The following is an 18,193-nucleotide window of genomic DNA, read 5'->3' as shown; positions in this document are numbered from 1 at the left end:
GACAGCTGTTCAAATGAATATTCTCTCAGATCTTTTGATGTGGGAGTGATGTCATGCCAGTCCTAATAACATTGGGTTGGTCCTTCATTCACCATAGCATTTGCTGTTACTATAATTTTGTGAGACTGACAGGAATTCATGTCTGTAAATGGACAGACTCGCCACTTTATCGCAGCGCACTGAAATTCTGTCCAAGCAGATCCTTTAGCGTTTGCCTAACACATGTATCTTTTCCATCCCTTGATGATCACCATCAAATTACGGGAATTGCGCTAAGATTGTTGTAATGACTACAACATTAGAGTAATGAGAAACTACATTCCACCCTTATTTATGTGCTGCTGTCTTTCTCCACCTTGCGCTGTTTCAAGTACATGGAAGCAACATTTGTAGTACTATTGAAAAGAAATTCTGACATCAGGTTTTCATGTTTTATATGAAGCTCTTTGTGGCTCTGCTTAACTATGTAAGCTAACTTAATGATTCGCGGAGAATAAAGTAAACCCACTGTGTTTGGAAGCCTGTGTAGTTACACACAACTAAAGAAATAAAGAAAATCTACAGCCTTCTGATGCTTGCTGGTGTCTGTGATGGGGTTAAACTGTCCAAAATGACAGAGTCCAGTATTGTTGATAAAATAGACCTAAGGAATTACTTGCATTAGAAATAATTTTACTATATGCCTTATGACAGTAAGCATACTATTTTATTTACTGCATGTGATTTTTCTCTTCCCTTTTTGGCAATATAGTTTTCACCTCACATCTTTTATCGATATGTTTTATCTTTTAAAATATTTTTTTTAAAATTGGTATTTGCAGATGATGACTGTGGTGATGGAAGTGATGAACTAGGGTGTATTCACTCGTGTTCTGCTGATCAGTTTAGATGTTATAATGGTAGATGTATCCCAAGTCATTGGGCATGTGATGGTGATAATGACTGTGGAGATTTCAGTGATGAAACCAAAACAAACTGCAGCAAGGCAGGTTAGTTGTTTTCCTTTTTCCTTCTTCCCACATTTTAAAACTCAAAGACTATTGTAAATACACGGGGCCCATATTCAGTCAATAGAAAAAGAGAAAATGCTTTTAACCTTGCTAAAGGTTGGAATGGAAAATATGTCAAGTGTAATATGATAATACAGAAGTGTATTACAGAAGAAGAATACAGTTGAAAACCAAATGGGTATTATACTGAGATAAGTTTTGTAGTTTTAGTTAACTGAATTATGCTAAATGGGATGTTTGTCCTTTAACAGATATACATGCTGCCTAGATAAAGAGACAGTAAGTAGCATTCTTGAAGTTAGTGTTTATATTTTCTGGACTTTTTTAATGCAATAATACATTCATTTTTGTATGATCCAAGATTTTGGCTTGTTTCTTCCCCACCCACCCCCCCCGTACTGTTACCAAAGTACAACAGTGTTTTAACAAACTACTTTCTGTATTAAATGCCATACATTGTGTTTATTTGGTTGGGGAGAGATGGGGAAGATGCTTGTAGCAAAGGATACAGAAGAATCAGATAAGAATAAGGGCGCTTTTTTCCTCATATTTTTCTCATAGTGATTTTTCCACAACAAAGTAGTTGTACATGATTTTATACCTTTTTTAAATGAGTTTTTATTCTAAATCTAGTTGCAGACCTCATACAAATATATGAATTAGTAGAATGCTGTGCCTGAGTAGTATAAAGTCCTTGGGTTTTTTGTCTTTACAAAAATTATTATTTGTCTGTATAAGAATAATTGGTCTGGAATTATCACTTTCCCACTCTTCACATCCATTATGGACCTTTAAGTCCTGTTTTACCTTTTTGTTTACAATACCATGTTACACTGGGATTTGCGTTGCTGTCTCTGAAATAGCCCTGTTTTACATAGCTATTGTCAGTTCATACATCTTCTGTCTCCTGCTCTGCTATGTGATGCACACTTTCCAGCAACTTCTTTTTGTTTTATGATGGAATGCATCAATGCAGGTTATTTGGGGGGGGAATAAAAACAAAACCAACAACAAAAAAAGCAAACAAAACCAAGGCTGTTTTAAATAAAATAAACTCTGTATTTATGGACCGTGCTATAAGAATTTATTCAAATAACACTGTTTGGTACGGACAGTAATGCGTAAGTTTATCATTACTTAAAAGTATATGTTATTGCCATTAGTATGTTATTAAATATTCACGGTGGTCATCGTTTGAGAAAGGAAAGGCAAGGATAAAATTGAAAAGATCGTCATCTAGAAAATACTTGGAGAATTAAGTATGTGATGAATAATTAAAATCATATCATTACTGTGCTTTGAAACATTCAAGACTGATTCCCATAGCTGCGCTGAACTGAAGTTCATTGCTGTGGAATATGGAAAAGCTACAACCAACCTTCTGGTGCTGTAATAGCACAAGCCAGGCAGGTGTCAGAGCAGCAGTGTGACCTTTCATGTTTTGTGAAGTAGGAAATGGACCTTGTTGGAAAAAAGAGGAGACTAAAGGAGGAGGGAATGTAGTTTGTGGGTGAGAGGTGGGGTTAACAAAGCACCACGAAAACTTTGTCAGCCTTGGTCTTCCTTACATCACCAAATTCATTCCTACCTGACAGCTGTGGGGAAAAAAAGTAATAAAAATTGGTACTTACCTTGAGCCTGTGATGGAAGGGGGAGTGAAGGGAATGAGTACGATAAGAAAGAGCTTGTTTGATGCCTGCATTGAAGTCATGAGTAAGGAAGGAATAGTGAGTTTTGACTGTTATACTTGGGAACTCTGGTTTTGGCTTCGGTTGGGAAGGGGGATTGTCATTGTAGGCTTGGCATGGAAAAAACTCATGTGAGCAAATTATTCAGTGTAATTTTTTTGTTGTTGTTTTTTCCTAAGAAACTTCCTCTCTGGGAAGATGCAATGGGAAGGAATTTCAGTGCAGTCCTGATGGGAACTGTGTTCCCGAGTTGTGGCGCTGTGATGGAGAAAAGGACTGTGAAGATGGTAGTGACGAAAAAGGTTGTAATGGAACTATACGTCTATGTGATGAAAAAACAAAGTTCTCTTGCAAGAGTACAGGTATATACTTGCCGGATAGGTTTTGTTCTCGTTTACTTGTGTTGTGTGCCTATGTGATTTGATCACATGTATACTACTTGAATACTGCTTTTAATGTTTAATACTACTGAAATGATCTTACTTATTGTACTTGTACCAGGAAAAAAATATTAATATACTTCCCCTAACCTCTTTTCTGATTTACAATATAAAATGGATGGGTTTTGAGATTGCTTAAAGCTGAAACTGTTCTATATGACAGTATATCAAACCAAATACTTAGATGTAGCACTTAATAGTACTTCAGAGTCTCAGTACTGTCTTCTGTTTTCCATCATTGGCCCTAGAAGTAAGTTGATTGAAATAGTGTAAGGTAATTAGCTAGAAGACTTCAAAGAATTAGAACTACATCAGTGGAAACTGAGCCGCAATATTGGAAGAAAAATGCATTCTTTGAAAATGTTTAAAATCAAATTTTGCTATGTATACTTCATTTAAAGATGTAAAAAGAATGTGGCAATCTTTACATGAGGACGTTTTGCAAAATGATGCTTATATGGAACTTTTTCTTAAGGCACAGTCCACTTAAGGAAGAAATAATATATGTCAGCACTGTTTTAATCTTTATACAATTTCTTTTAAAGCTTATTGAAATAGTAGGGGTAAAATAATATTCAAAGCAAAATTTAATTCAGGAAATAGTAAGTAGTAATATTGTTGCTATTAGTCAACTTTAATTATTACAGGAAAGGAGAACCCATTCTAGTGCCTGTGTTATAGCTAAGCACGGTAAGTGTTGCAGTGTAGTTATGTGAGCTCTGTCCAAAAGTATTTGTGAATATGTATGGATACAGTAAGACACTTTATTCAAATCTACAGTGTAAATGGTGTGATTTTTATTACATGATCTACTTTAGAATGTCTTAGTAATGCTTGGAGGTCTGTTGTTACTGGGGTTTTAAAGTTATAGAAATCATATCAACCCTAGCTGAAATTCAGTATTCCATATTTATTTATAAACAAAATATTACCTTTTTTGTTCTTACAGTTTCCAGAAAGATTTGTAGAACAAGTAGCTGTTAAATGAAATAGCTTCAATACGTAGAAAGGGATTATTCACTTTTAGTATAATGGTCTGTTTCCTGACATAGACTGACAGAAACCCTGACACAGGAAATACACTTCAGCTTCATACTGCCTTTTTCCTAGTGCTGAAATGTGGAAAAGGTCTCATACTGCTCATACTATGCTGCCTCATTATGCACTTACCTGTGTTTACAGTCATGCGCAAGGAGGGCAATGTCTCAGTCTACAGGACCAAGGATGAAACGCGACTTCTCTTCCTGTCACATATAAATACAGCAAAAAAAATATGTTCCTTAAACATTTGCTGAATTCAAGGGTATATGACTTTGATTTAGAGGAAAACGCAGTCATGCTTGTTGGTTGTGTGAAGACGTCGCTTCAGGATGTGGCAGTTTAATCCATTTTTTTTTTCTTTTCCTATTTTACTTCCATCAGTCCTAGAAGGAGCAAGACTGCTGTTCTGGAGAAGGTGTGTTAGTAATGCATTGGAACAGAAAACAGCAAAAGCACAGTATTTTTCAGCTACTTTTCAGTTTAATTCCATATGGTGGGACAAATGAGTAATAATTTATGCCAAATGAAATTGTTTCTGTCATGATCCTTTGAGATTTCAGAATAAATAACATTTTCTCTGTGTATTATTCTAAAGAATTAATACTCTCTGGCTTACACATTCATGAGAGTGTTTCAGATAAGGACAAAATGGGTAATTCTCCCCTTATAGATTGCTAGGTGGTGGCATATAGGTGCATTTCTAACACCGAATATGTAGGAGCGTGTGTATTGGGGGAAGTGAAACCTTCAGTAAGTTTTGAGGGAAATGACAGTTGGTGAGAACAGTAATAGTGAAATGTTACTGCCCACTTTTTTTTGCTTGCTTTTTTGTTCTGTGGCTATAAATAGTAGCTGGAGAGTCTTTCCTTCCTGTAGTTTTTGTTGGCTCTGGTTTATCTGTCATAATGCCAAAGGGCTGAGTGTCATATTACAATTACAGCATTTGTCAGCCTTCAGCCAAACGTGATTTTTCTGGTTAGATTAATGGTGATCTCAAGAACCAGTCTTATCCAGTGCCTTTTCTGATACGCACTTAAGAAGATCCAGCAGAGAGGGTGTTCTGTAATTTACATAGATAGCTTTTAGTAATTTGCCTCCAATAGTTGAACACTTCTTCCTAGTAAGTCATCTGAATCTTTGCTGGAAGCTTAGTTGATTGTCTTCATCTTTTCACCAGTATAAAAATCCTTCAAATATGGAAAGACTTCTGTCATACGTCTCCTTAGCCACATAATTTTTTGAATAAACAAGTACATTTTTTTTCCCCTTGCATGTATTCTTTTTTTTTTATTTTATTTTTTTAAACCTTTAGTATTTTTGTTGGTCTTGCTGGAACTGTCGGACCTGTGCAGTTCTTGAGTTATGGTATCCAAAGTCAGCCAAAATGCTGGAGGGCAGTCGACTTAACATATTTAAGAATGAAGTTTCTAATTTTTTCAAGAACATCACATGGTTGTTTGTGCTCACGTGTCATGAAAAATATATTAGTTTGCTCAGCAGTAAGATACGAGATGCAGTAACTGCCTGATTGAGATGGACTACTGTTGAGCTTCTTCTAGCCAGTTATTTTCTGCTTTTGAATTAAATTACACTTCTTTTAAATTAGACTAGGCTAAATTAGATTAGTGATAGATCCAGCTTCCTATTTTAAATTATGATTCTGTCTTCCAAAAATTATTACAGGCACGTACTTCAACTCACTTTTATGTACTATATAAATCTATCCTTTTTTTTCCATCTCCCTACTTTGCAATTAGTAGTACTGGACCAGGAGCAGAATCTGTGCGATCTCGCTTAAAAAGTCATACAGTTACTGCAATGATCATAATCAAGTACTTCTGTGAAGACAAATGCAAAAGAGCCATGAATACTTTAGTTTAGTAAGCAGTAGATCTGAATTGTAATGTGTATTTCTCATACTGCTTATATTGCTTTCAAGAAGCAGTTAATGTTGTATTTTGCTATTTTTAATGCTACCCTGTGGACTGTTATTTTATACTTCTTTTTTCTCACATGTATATATATTGGAAGGGGAAAAAATGAGGGAAGAAGTAGGTTTTCTTTGGATTGGAGAATATGGAAAGTACATGGGAAATGAAGTCACGCGGTCATCACAGTGATACAGGAGGAGAGCGAGGGCGTATAAGAGTCAAGATGTAGGTATGTGACACGTAGAGAACAATGGAGAGAAGTGAATGCTGAGGAAGGCTGAGAAGGAAGCATTTCTGAGAAAGATGATGATGAGGAAATTGGTAGGGCTGCCCTAGAGATAGATTCTGTAAGGGCTCATCAGGAAGAAAGGGTTACTGTGGAGATACGACTTCAGAGGAGTTTTGAAAGAGGCTAAGATTTAGTAAAAACATAAGAATGAGACACATGGAGAATTTCAAAGGTTGGGTGGAAAAGGTATTGGTCATAAGGTGGGTTCACCAGTGTTACTTCCACTTTCCCTGCCTGCTCTGTCTCATCTCTCACTTTTAGATCTTTAGAGCTGCACATCTTGTACAACTACTTTAATAACCTTTTTGAACATAATGATGGTTCAGAATGATGAAATTTCTGATTGGAGCGGGTGGATTCAGTTAACATTAAAAATTCAAATAAAAAACTGCCACAGCAAGTAAATGAGAAAATTATATATGTTGTTTTAATACTAGTTTTATCCTCAGTTCATGGTATGAGCACATTCATTGTGTTCTGTGGTAACAGCTGTCTTCTTTAGGCCCTGAAATATTTTTCTTCTGTGTCATCCAGGAGACATTTATAAATATCTGCTTTCTCATAAAAGGTTTTCAGTGCCAGAAATTACTGTGCTCTTGAAACAGTGTAGTTTGGTTTAAGTCTCAGGTATATTCTGCAGGACAAGCAAGATCATTGACCATCACAACATTTTGTTAAATGTGTCAGATTTGAACATTCTTTTGTTTTGATGGTAATTAGTTTGAGTCCATTCTATAGAAGGCATGACAGCTTTAGGCAGTAAGAATTAACTGTAAGAGGAAACAATGCAATTATTGCTCCACCAGTACAGTTTTCCTACAGTTGAATATATAATCAGTTAAGAGACTTCCTGGACTCAGCATCCCAACAAAGACTGAACCGTATGTAAAAAGTTGATTCTGTTGTACTTCCTAATATTTTTAGGAAATGTTAGAGCAGCATTTAGATCAGGCTTTCACATGTACTTACTGCTTTAGAACTTCTGATTCACTACTTTACATGTCTTTTCTGTTAAAAAAAAAAAAAAAAAAGGCTATGGAAAAGAACAGATATATCCATTGAGGCAATTGATTTATGATGGAATTTCATTTAAAAAGTTCCTGGAAACAAAAAATTTGGGTTTCAATAAGGGGCAATAAAGCAAAAATACTTCAGTGAATTTTACGTAATGATTTCACGACAGTTAATAATACTTCATTAAGTCAATTTCTTTAGAACTTTGGCAAAGATTAATTCTTTGCAAGTATATTCAGTTCAAGATCGTGTCATAGCTATTGTAGTGGAAGATGAATCTTTTATTATAAAACTTATCTTCATTAATGTAAGAGAAAGACAGGAAAACTGGTTTTCTCTGTAAACATTTGTATGTATAAAAGATTAAGAACCAGATTAGTAGCTCTGCTGGAAGCAACATCAATTTACTTTAGGATCTTGTTAGTTTGCTTGACACTGGTGTTTTCCATTAGCTTTCCTTCTACTGCTGTGTTATAATATGTAAAATCAATGATCATTTCAAGATAATAAAGAATATGGACACTTTTTAAAAAACACTTATGATCGCATGTAATGAAAAAAACTGCATACGTGTCATGCATACAACTTTGTTTCCTCGTGTCTGTGCAATTCTGTTTTTTCAGTGTAGGATACTTGGGACTTTTCCCAGTATATAAAATAGTGAATGCTTTTAATTCTAATTTACCCCACTCCCTGTTTTAAGTTTTCTGGGTGATTTTGCACTGGTAAAATTATATTCTGTTCTTTGAAATGACAGTCACCGTACGGTAATCCTGAAGTTTCACTTCTTGCTTTTTCCCTTGTGAGTGCTGCAGAAACTTTTTTTTTTTCATTGTTCTTCTGTGAAGATGTCGGCACCAGGCACTGTTACCATTAAAAGAGGACTTTAATATTAAATAAAAATCATTATGCTAATCTTAATGAAATACTTCTTTTAAAGGAAATTGAAATCTGCTATTGTATTATGACAAACAGTGGAGTTACAGTTAGGAACAGTTGTTACTCTGTGTGAACAACAGTACAGAATCTCTTTTGAGGTGATTTTATATTGAAACATGTCATAGTTGGTGCAGAATAAAAGACAGGTTGTTGCAGGCTTGACACTGAGGTGTATTAAAGAACCAGCAATATTAGAGTTTTACCCTGGTTGATTATTTCACACACTCACTTGCTTGCCTCCCCCACAAAGTTGTAATCGATCTCAGTTTCCTGCTGGGAAGATCACTGCTAAACTAGGAAGGGTGGGCAGTAAGTCGTGTCAGTTTGTGCTGTACAACAGTTTGCAGTTAGTAGTCTCAGGCATCACCAGTCAGTCCCTGGGAGTCCACCAGCATTGCTGTCAATGGATTCAGACATTTCTAGTATCTTCTTTTTTCCCATCCCAGCCTGATTTTCTTTACCAAAGTAGTTTATAGGCAGAAGCACAGTCCTAGCCAATGATTCTTCCTGTTATTTCTTTGTTAATTGGAGAACAAAGTACATGCCGCTTCTGTTCAGTCTAGGTGTTGCCAAAATTTTCAACTAACCCCTACTGGTTGTAGCTAGCAACTAATAACTAATAACTTTGTGCTTGAGAATTGGAAAAAAGTTTGGGATAAGAACACAAACACACATACTTGTAAGTGGTAGCATTCACAATCCTGGTTATTTTTCACCTATTAAAACACCTGGCTTGGGTGATTCTAACTTAATGCCAGTATGCTTCCTAAAGACCAAAGCCCCTTTCTCAATCAGGAGACTGTCTTGTGTCTCTAAACAGTAATGGTCAGCACAAAAGTGGAAAATTTTTTGCCTCCTTTTGAGGAGTGAAGGAAATTATCTGAGTGCTGGTTTGATAAAACTGAAGTTAAGTAAGGAATTTGATCTGTTGTAGTTACTTGTCTAAAAGATGATCATTCATCTGACAATCTGGGAAGGTATTGTGTATAATTCCTAGAAAGATTATTTTTTTTTTTTCTCAAATGCATGCTAATAGAAAGTCATACATTGAAACATTGCTCCTGTGGAAGGCTGTTTGGAGTAGAAGGTAAAGGTTAAGAGAGATGACGAAAAGCAGAATTAAAAAAAAAAAAAAAATTTAAACATCTTAGTGTAATTTGGTATATTGAACATATTATGAGGCTGTATCCTGCATGTATGCACTTCTGTTTAGCATCAAAATGATTAGGATTGATGTTGTTTGGAAAATTAGACTGTCAGCATTGATGTGGATGATACTTCAGAGTACAAGTTGGTATCTTTCTGCTCACATAAGCGGAAGGTACTATTAATAGAGAAACATAATAAGAAAAATGTATCTGTGTAATGTTACTGAAGGTTTTTTCTAAAGTTTGCTTCCAGTCTGATTTCCTGTTTATTGTCTCTTTTCTCCAAGGGAGATGCATTAGCAAAGCGTGGCTATGTGATGGCGATATTGATTGTGAGGATCAGTCTGATGAGGATAATTGCGAGGGCTATATGTGTGGACCACCAAAATACCCTTGTGCTAATGATACCTCCATCTGCCTACAGCCTGAGAAGCTCTGCAATGGGAGAAGAGATTGTCCTGATGGATCTGATGAAGGCGATCTTTGTGGTACTTTTTAGACACATTTTCCTGATCATTTTGTATATTGTCTACAGCAATACTTTTTTGTTAAAAGACAGTTGTCAGGTTAATCTTACTGAAATTTTATCACAATAGCCTATGTGAGGATTTTTATTTAATGTAAAATATACTGGGTTTGTGCTTAAAATATTAGTTTACTTCAGATAGGGGAAAACATAGTTCCTTAGATAAGTATTTCATTTACTAACCTTCTTACATACCCCTTGAGATAAACAATTTAATATGTCTTTGGTATACATGAAAGGATTTAAGCTAATTTGCAGTTCTGTCCAACTACAAAAACATGAGTTCATGTCATAGAACGGTCGGGTTTTAAGGGACCTTAAAGACCATCTAGTTCCAACCCCCTGCCATGGGCAGGGACCCCCCCCCAGCCCAGGTTGCTCAAAGCCTCTTCCCAGCCTGGCCTTGAGAACTTGCAGGGATGGGGCATCCACGGATTATCTGGGCAACCTGTTCCGTTGCTTCACCACCTTCCCAATAAAGAATTTCTTCCCTTATGTCTAATATAAATCTAACTTTTTCCTCTTTAGAACCATTCTTCCTTGTCCTATCGCAACATGCCCTTGTATAAAGTCCCTCTCCAGCTTTCTTGTAGGCCCCTTTAGGTATTTTATGGCCTCCTCTGGACTCACTCCGGAAGGTCCATGTCTTTCTTATGTTGGGGGCGCCAGAGCTGAATGCAGTATTCCACGTAGGGTCTCACAGGAGAAGAGAGGGAGGATCACCTCCCTCACCCTGCTGGCCTCACTTCTATCCAGCCCAGGGTACAGTTGGCTTTCTGGGCTGAAAATGCATGTTGCTGGGTCATACTGAGCTTCTTATTCACTGACACCCCCCCGGGTCCTTCTCCTCAGGGCTGCTCTCAGTCCATCTTCCCACCCAGCTGGCATTTCTGCTTGGGATTGCCCTGACCCATGTGCAGGACCTTTCACTTGGCCTTGTTGAACTTCATGAGGTTCCCACAGGCCCACCTCTCAAGCCTGTCAAGATCCCTGTGGATGGCATCCCTTCCTCCAGCATGTTGACCACACCACACAGTTTGCTGTCATCAGCAAACTTGTTGAGGGTGCACTCCATCCCAGTGTCCACATCACCAAAAAAGATCCTGAACAACGCCCGTCCCAATACTGACCCCTGAGGAATGCCAGTTGTCACTAGTCTCCACTTGGACATCAAGCCATTTGTTGGCATGCATTGCTCTGGAGTTTGGAGGAGGTGATCCTTGACTATTAACCAGTTTCTTGGGCCCCCTCCAGGGCTCTATGCCATGGTGCTCTACCAAGCAGCTCCTTGGAAGCCAAAGCCTGCTCTCCTGAAGTCCAGGATAGTGACCTTCTGTGCACCCTCCTCGCTGCCCTATGGCTCTTGAATTCCATCATTTCATGGTCACTGTGGCCAAGGCTGCCCTTGAGCTTTTCATTCCCCACCAGGCTCTCTTTTGGTGAGAACAAGGTCCAGCATAGCCCCTCTCCCTGTTGGCTTCTCTGTTACTTGGAGGAGCTACCATCAATGCATTCTGAGAACCTCCTGGATTGCTTCTGCGCTGCAGTGTTATCCCGTCCAACAGATATCTGTGTGGTTGAAATCCACCATGAGGACCAGGGCTTGTGATGTGAGGCTTCTCCTATCTGCCTATAGAGGACCTAATCTTCTTGGCTGGGTAGCCTGTAGTAGACCCTCATTATAATCTCACCTCTTCCTGCTCTCCTGAATCCTGACCCATAAGTTCTCGGTTGGCTCCTTGTCCATCCCCAGGTGGAGCTCTGTGCACTCCAGCTGGTCACTGACATAGAGGGTGACACCCTTCCTCATCTCCATGGCCTGTCCTTCCTAAAGACCCTGGATCCTTCCATTCCAACACTTCAGTCACAGGAGCTGTCCCACCACCTCTCCGTGATGCCAGTGAGTTGATAGAATGCTGTGTCAAGAGTTCATGAAAAAGTGCATTGGGATGACTGGGGGAGTGATGTGTCAGTGTTTGGTAGTGTTGAAAAGATTTCATGGCCTATCAGACAACGTGGGTTATCTCAGCAAAACTGTGTTCAGTAAAAATATGAAAATGATTTTCTAAATCTGACAGAAGTATAAGAGATAACCTAATTGAATTATTATAAAATATCTGTAAAGCTAAAATGACTACATTTCAAAAGAACTTACAATACTATAGCAATAGTATTGTACTATATTGATAGTTTAAGGAATAAGAAGTTGTCGTGGTTTAACCCCAGCTGGTAATTAAGTACCACGCAGCCACTCGCTCACTGCCCTCTCACCCAGAGTGATGGCGAGGAGAGTTGTAAAGGAACTTAAAACTTGAGGATTGAGATAAGAAAAATGTAATAGTTGAAATAGAATAAAAATGAAAGAACAATAACAACAATGTTGACAGTAACAGTTATAATGAAAAGGGGAGGGCAAAGAATAACATCCAGAGGGAAAGGAAGAAAGGAACACGTGGTGCACAATGCAATTGCTCACCGCCCTCCACCGATACCCAGCCAGTCCCCAAGCAATGATCTGCCTGCCCCAGCCAGCTCCCCCAGGTATATATACGAGGCGTGATCTCCCATGGTATGGAATACCCCTTTGGCTGTTTAGGGGCAGCTGCCCTGGCTTTGTCCCCCCTAATTCCTTGTGCGTCTCCAGCCTTTTTGCTAGCAAGGCCTGAGGAACTGGAAAGGCTTACATCAAAGCCAAAACACAGCACTGTACTAGCTCCTAAGAAGATAATTAATTCCATCCCAGCTGAAACCAGGACAGAAGTGAAACATGATTTGTAGGAAAAATTTAGACAATAATATAATTCTTTTGTAGTGTATCAACAACTTGCCTTCCCCTCACTGACCTTGCTTTGCATAAAATGTTTTACAATCTCCAGCATCCTGTTACAAAGCATTTGGAGATGTTTACAAGCATTTTCATCCTCTAGGATCTATCTTTATTAGGAGATCCTGCACTGGGCTAGTGCAGTTGCTTAGCATAGAAGGTAGATTTCACTGGCTGGGCAACAGCTGCTGCAGAATATTGCAGAGAGATTTTTAATCTCTGTTGGTCTGCACACTGTACTGTAAGAGGATCTTAAATTCAGCGTTCTTCTGGAATATGGTAAGATTATGTTGTAGACCTAAATCTTCTGAGAGCTGCTTATGAATCCTGTGCTCTCTAGACTCCAGGTGAAAGAAATTATAACATAAGTTAGCTTATATTATTTCTGTACTGTGTCTGTTTGGACAATTATCTTCCTACAAGTAGTAGCCCATTATGACACCTGTATCCTGTTGGCTACTATTATATAGAGCGAAGCTTGGTTTTTAACGGTTATTGCAACTTTTAGACAGTGTGTTATCAGTCAGCAGGTATTTCAGCAGTTGTTATTTTTTTTAGTTTTCAAATGTACCTGTGCATTAACTGAAGGACAAATATGGGTTGTTGGGCAACACGTTTGCATGATGGATTGTAGAGCTTGATTCTTTTTTTGCCATGATTAAAGAAAAGCCACAAAATAACAGACTTGAAATCTGGATAAAGGACTGTTACAAGAAGGACTCTAATTTTGTTTTAATTGGGAAGGAAGTAATTATTCTTCAGTTCATCCTTCTGCAATAGTAGAAAACTTGTGTTTTATACATCTTATCAGAAGTGAGCAAAACTTTCAGAGAGTTGATAGAACCAAACAAAATAACTAAAAGACACGAACAGACACAAAAAAAAAAAAAAAAAAAAGTTAAGCCAGCGTTCCAGGGCAACAATGGACCAGTCTGGCTCTGTCATTGATTCCCTGGATATCGGTAGTACTACGAGGTAAGGAGCAGTTCTGTGCTTTTTTGCTCCAGAGGTCACAGAATTTCTCACAGACACAATTTATCATGCTTTTAATTCAGATGCTTTAGAGGTTCACAAATCACCTTGAATTCATTTAGCAAGCTTTGCAAATCACATTACCTGCAGAATATAATGTAAGACCACTGACACAAAGAACACAGCAGTAGTATTGTCTAGTAGCTCTTATTGGACAAAACCTGATTTGTACTTCTTATTTGTACATGTTTCTTAAAGAAGTTGCTTTGATACAGATACATAGGACTAACACTTGAAGCCTTCTCCCTGAAAGCTTAAGCATCTGTAGGCAAGGGAAGTATTTGGGAAAGTATGCTTATTTTTCACTACATCAGCTTTTGGTCACTATCAAAGATGATGGAGCTATAAAGGTCTTTGGACCATGTATGGACGCTCTAATTATTAATGAATGAAATAATATGCATCAAAGACTGAAAATGTACATAGGTTGTACATTTGCCATGCTAAGATCTTGAAAAGTTGCAGTACGCTGCCATGGTGAATACTTAAAATTAGAGAATTTTAAAAATAAATCTAGAGCACTGTTTAACAAATGTGAAAAACAGTTTGCCTTTTATGTTTTAGTTGACCTGGTGGCTTTAAGAATATACAATATAACTGATAGCTCTCACAGCCTTTGATGTTGGGGTTTTTTTCATGTTATTTCAGATGAATGTTCCCTTAACAATGGTGGATGTAGCCATCAATGTTCTGTGGTTCCTGGAGAAAGAATTGTGTGCTCCTGCCCTTCAGGATTCAGTCTTAGTATAGACAACAAAACTTGTGAGATTATGGATTACTGTACCAAGCACCTTAAGTGTAGTCAAGTATGTGAACAGCATAAAAATACTGTCAAATGCTCATGTTACGAAGGCTGGAAGCTCAGTAAGGATGGAGAAAATTGTGTTAGTACTGGTAAGTTGAAGTTCAATGCATTTTCGATATGCCAGATGTTAATAGTTGTTATTTTCATTTACCGATAAGTTATTTCCCTTTTTTTTAATAAGAAATATAGGCTTGGATTATCCATATGTGGGGCTGATAGCAATATGAGGAATGCATTAACGATGTCCCTATTCTTGATAAAGGATGAAGAGCTGTTGCAATATTCACTGCTTATTAGACTTTCTGAGAATGTTGAGACAAAATAATTTATAAGTTGTTTGAAGTTCTATACAGATTTCCACGCATATTTAATATGCAGGGGATATATGTGTGTGTGTGTGTGTGAAATATGGGAGGTTTACCATGTATTTTGAAGAAATGGATCAATCTGTGACATCATGATTGATCAGTATTACTTGAGGATTCAGAAGTTTAATTTTGAACGTGCATGCACACATATATAGTCAATTACCTGCTCCCTGTTTGCATTCACAATTTAAGCTATTTTTTCACCTACGACATTCTGGTACTTGTTTTTTGACATCAATAAGCCTGTTCAGCTCACTAATCAAGAAGAAAATCAACATAAGCCAAAATGGGAGAGGGGAATGCATTCCCCTAATTGTCCACTATTGATATTTACTGAAGCATGATTTGGAAACTATTATGAGGGGTGTCTTTCTCAAGTACAGTCTTGTGCATAAAATACAAACACATCTGCACAACACAAACTGTCATTGTATCTTCTCCCCCCTGTAGGGAGCTGAAAATAGAGTTGGTTTTGCTGTCTAGATTTTAAAAATTTCAGTTTAGGATTCTTTGAATTTTTTATTCTTTATTATCTTTATTGTTTGATAGTATCTTATAAATTCTGAGCAGAGATATCTCTCAAATTGTCTATCACTTATTTGGATATTTCATAATTCAATAGCTATCATGATTAAGGTAATCTTAATTTTTTTCCAGATACTCAGCATTTCATCAGATGATTCACCTGAAAAAAATCTTGATCAGTAAGGTAGAAATAAAAGCCCAAGTTTCCTATTGGTAGTCACCTGAGATAATAATTTTGTAGTTAGCAGCCAACTTAATGGTCCATATTTCAGAAAAGGCAAATTCTTTTCTTTCTGTTTTGACAATGTTTGGCTAATTTACACAACACTTTAGAACTTTGTTACACCAGTAATGAAGTCTATAATTTACTTCTGGACAAAATATCTGTTGGATGTAAGAAAAATAATGTTTCTCTTTGTAAAACAATGAATAATTAAAATTGAGCTATATTTCTTGAATGTTCTCTTAAAGAGCTTTTAGAAAAGCTCATGAATTAAAAGTCTTGCTTTTGAGCTATTTTTTTAATTAATTAATAATTGGTTTACATGCATCAGGCTGGAATCACTGTTATGATTTCAAGAATGATCTCCAAATTGATTCTTTGTGTCTCCATAATTGCCGCTATCATATGTAAATAGTCACTACCACAATATGAGATCAGCAATGTATGTTGTTCAGATGTTCCTGAGCTATGCTGATAGTAAACTCAAATCATGCTTAACTGGCATACTACTGCGGGGTCTGTATATCTGAGCTTTATTTCATTGCTGTTAAAAGTTCTTATTTTATGACACTGCTCTAGTTTTATTCTCACTGACTTTTGATCAGTCTGATATTTTTTTTTTTAATTACTGGAAACATTCATAATAAGTGCATTTGTACTGGTTTACAGAAATGAAAGGATTAAAAGCATTTAAGATTGTGTTAATAATTTGGTGGAGGAAAGCTTGATGCACACTTCAAATTAAAACAAATAGAAATGGCCAGTATTTGGAAACTATGGGGAAGAAAACCCCTAGGTGAAATATGCTTACTTGTGCTGAAATGTAAGAAAGTGAGAATGCAGTTTCTCAGTTTTTAGGCCTATGAGATATTTCGGCTTAATGTCTACTGCTGTTGGTGAGAATCTGAAGTTACAAATTGATTTTTACATATTTTCTCAAAAAATGTAATATTAAATATATGATCTGAGACTAGCGATGTCAGCTGGTATAAAGATGAATGATACCTTTCTTTGAAAACCATAAAGATACTATCCTAATGCCATCAAAGCTGCAACAAAATTATTCCATACTAAATATGACATCGGCTTTTGCAGTCACTAATAAACCTGGCCCCTTTCAGTTTATTTCATTTGAAAGGTGTGGTAAATACCTGAAGGACAGTGTTTTCTGATACTTCAGTTGTTGACTGTGTGTATAGCATTTTAGTGAAGTGAGCACAATTTTGGTCTCATTTGTGAATCTCTTAGCCTCAAAACGTCCGTAACATTTATGTCTCTGTGCATGAGATATTAAATGAACATAAAATAAAAAAGCTTTTATATAATCCTGTTAAAAGTGGAGTTCAAAGTGATCTTGTGATAGTAAACCTCACAATGTCAAACTACCTCAATAATACTAGTTGGCATAAACTAATTTTTAGAATAGCCATAGTGATTTAAAATGCCTTGAACCATGAGTAGCTGTATATTATATTAGAACAGTAACTAATAGTCTGTTTTCCAGGAGAAAAAAAATCACTCAGAGGAAAATTATTACCTTGCCCTTAGATTTTTTTTTTTTTCCCCGTCTAAAAGAGCACTTTCCTATATACAGTCAAACACATCACAGAGCAATGACATGTAAAGTTAGTATGGAGGAGTTTACAGTATTTTGAAAAAGTGAGAATATTTACTTGAGTGGCATTCAGATATCTAATGGGAATGTGAATGCTGAAACTACAGTAACGTATGTGACTTTTTTTGGATGACACATAATCAAATAGTGTGTCACAGGAATGCAATGAATTTCCTTCTAAATATACTTCTAATAACATATAATATATACTTTAATGAGAGGTATAATGAGTTATGGAATAATAAGTATATAGAAAGAAATTGCTTGATAAGAGTACTTCTTTATAGTTTCACTTCAAATGTCATTCTCTCAGTTTCCTGTTTTCCCTTATTTCAGCTTATGTTCTGTTCATTTCTTGAGGGTTTTAAGTGTTCATGTGTTTTTATCCTTCAGAGTTATTTCACTTTCCATACGTCTTGTTTTTCATCTAGTTTACTTTTTGCTGTTCTGGCATGTGTATTGTTACATTACTGACTTCCCAAAGACTAAATGTTTCATCCATGTTTAAATTTGTATTGATTGAACTAAGAGTATGCTACACAGCTCCATTATTCAGATAAAAAAATCAATATAAATTATATATTTTCCTACTCCTCTTCTAGTTTCTCTTGGAACACATTTCAAAATAAGTTGTGCTGATGTACTGCATTTGAATTCTTTTAGATGATAATAAGCATACAAAAAACCACACCCTAACTCTTGAAAGGTATTTAAATTAAAAAAAAAAAACTTTTCTTGAAAGCTATTTAAATTTCATGTTTACATTCAGCCTTTC

The 18,193-nt window shown here is 36.6% G+C and overlaps 1 protein-coding gene across 1 annotated transcript in view; it reads left to right on the top strand.

Annotated features, from left to right (window-relative positions):
• LRP1B (LDL receptor related protein 1B) overlaps nucleotides 1–18,193 on the top strand; it is a 471,012-nt gene that overhangs the window by 206,116 nt on the left and 246,703 nt on the right. Inside the window, exons 18-21 of the mRNA XM_027793849.2 lie at nucleotides 822–989; nucleotides 2,878–3,060; nucleotides 9,788–9,988; nucleotides 14,531–14,776. Of these exons, the coding sequence (XP_027649650.2) occupies nucleotides 822–989; nucleotides 2,878–3,060; nucleotides 9,788–9,988; nucleotides 14,531–14,776 (798 nt within the window). The remainder of the gene's footprint in view (nucleotides 1–821; nucleotides 990–2,877; nucleotides 3,061–9,787; nucleotides 9,989–14,530; nucleotides 14,777–18,193) is intronic.

Source organism: Falco peregrinus, chromosome 8 (assembly GCF_023634155.1).
Source record: "Falco peregrinus isolate bFalPer1 chromosome 8, bFalPer1.pri, whole genome shotgun sequence".
NCBI lineage: Eukaryota > Metazoa > Chordata > Aves > Falconiformes > Falconidae > Falco > Falco peregrinus.
This window is presented reverse-complemented; position numbering and strand designations above follow the sequence as displayed.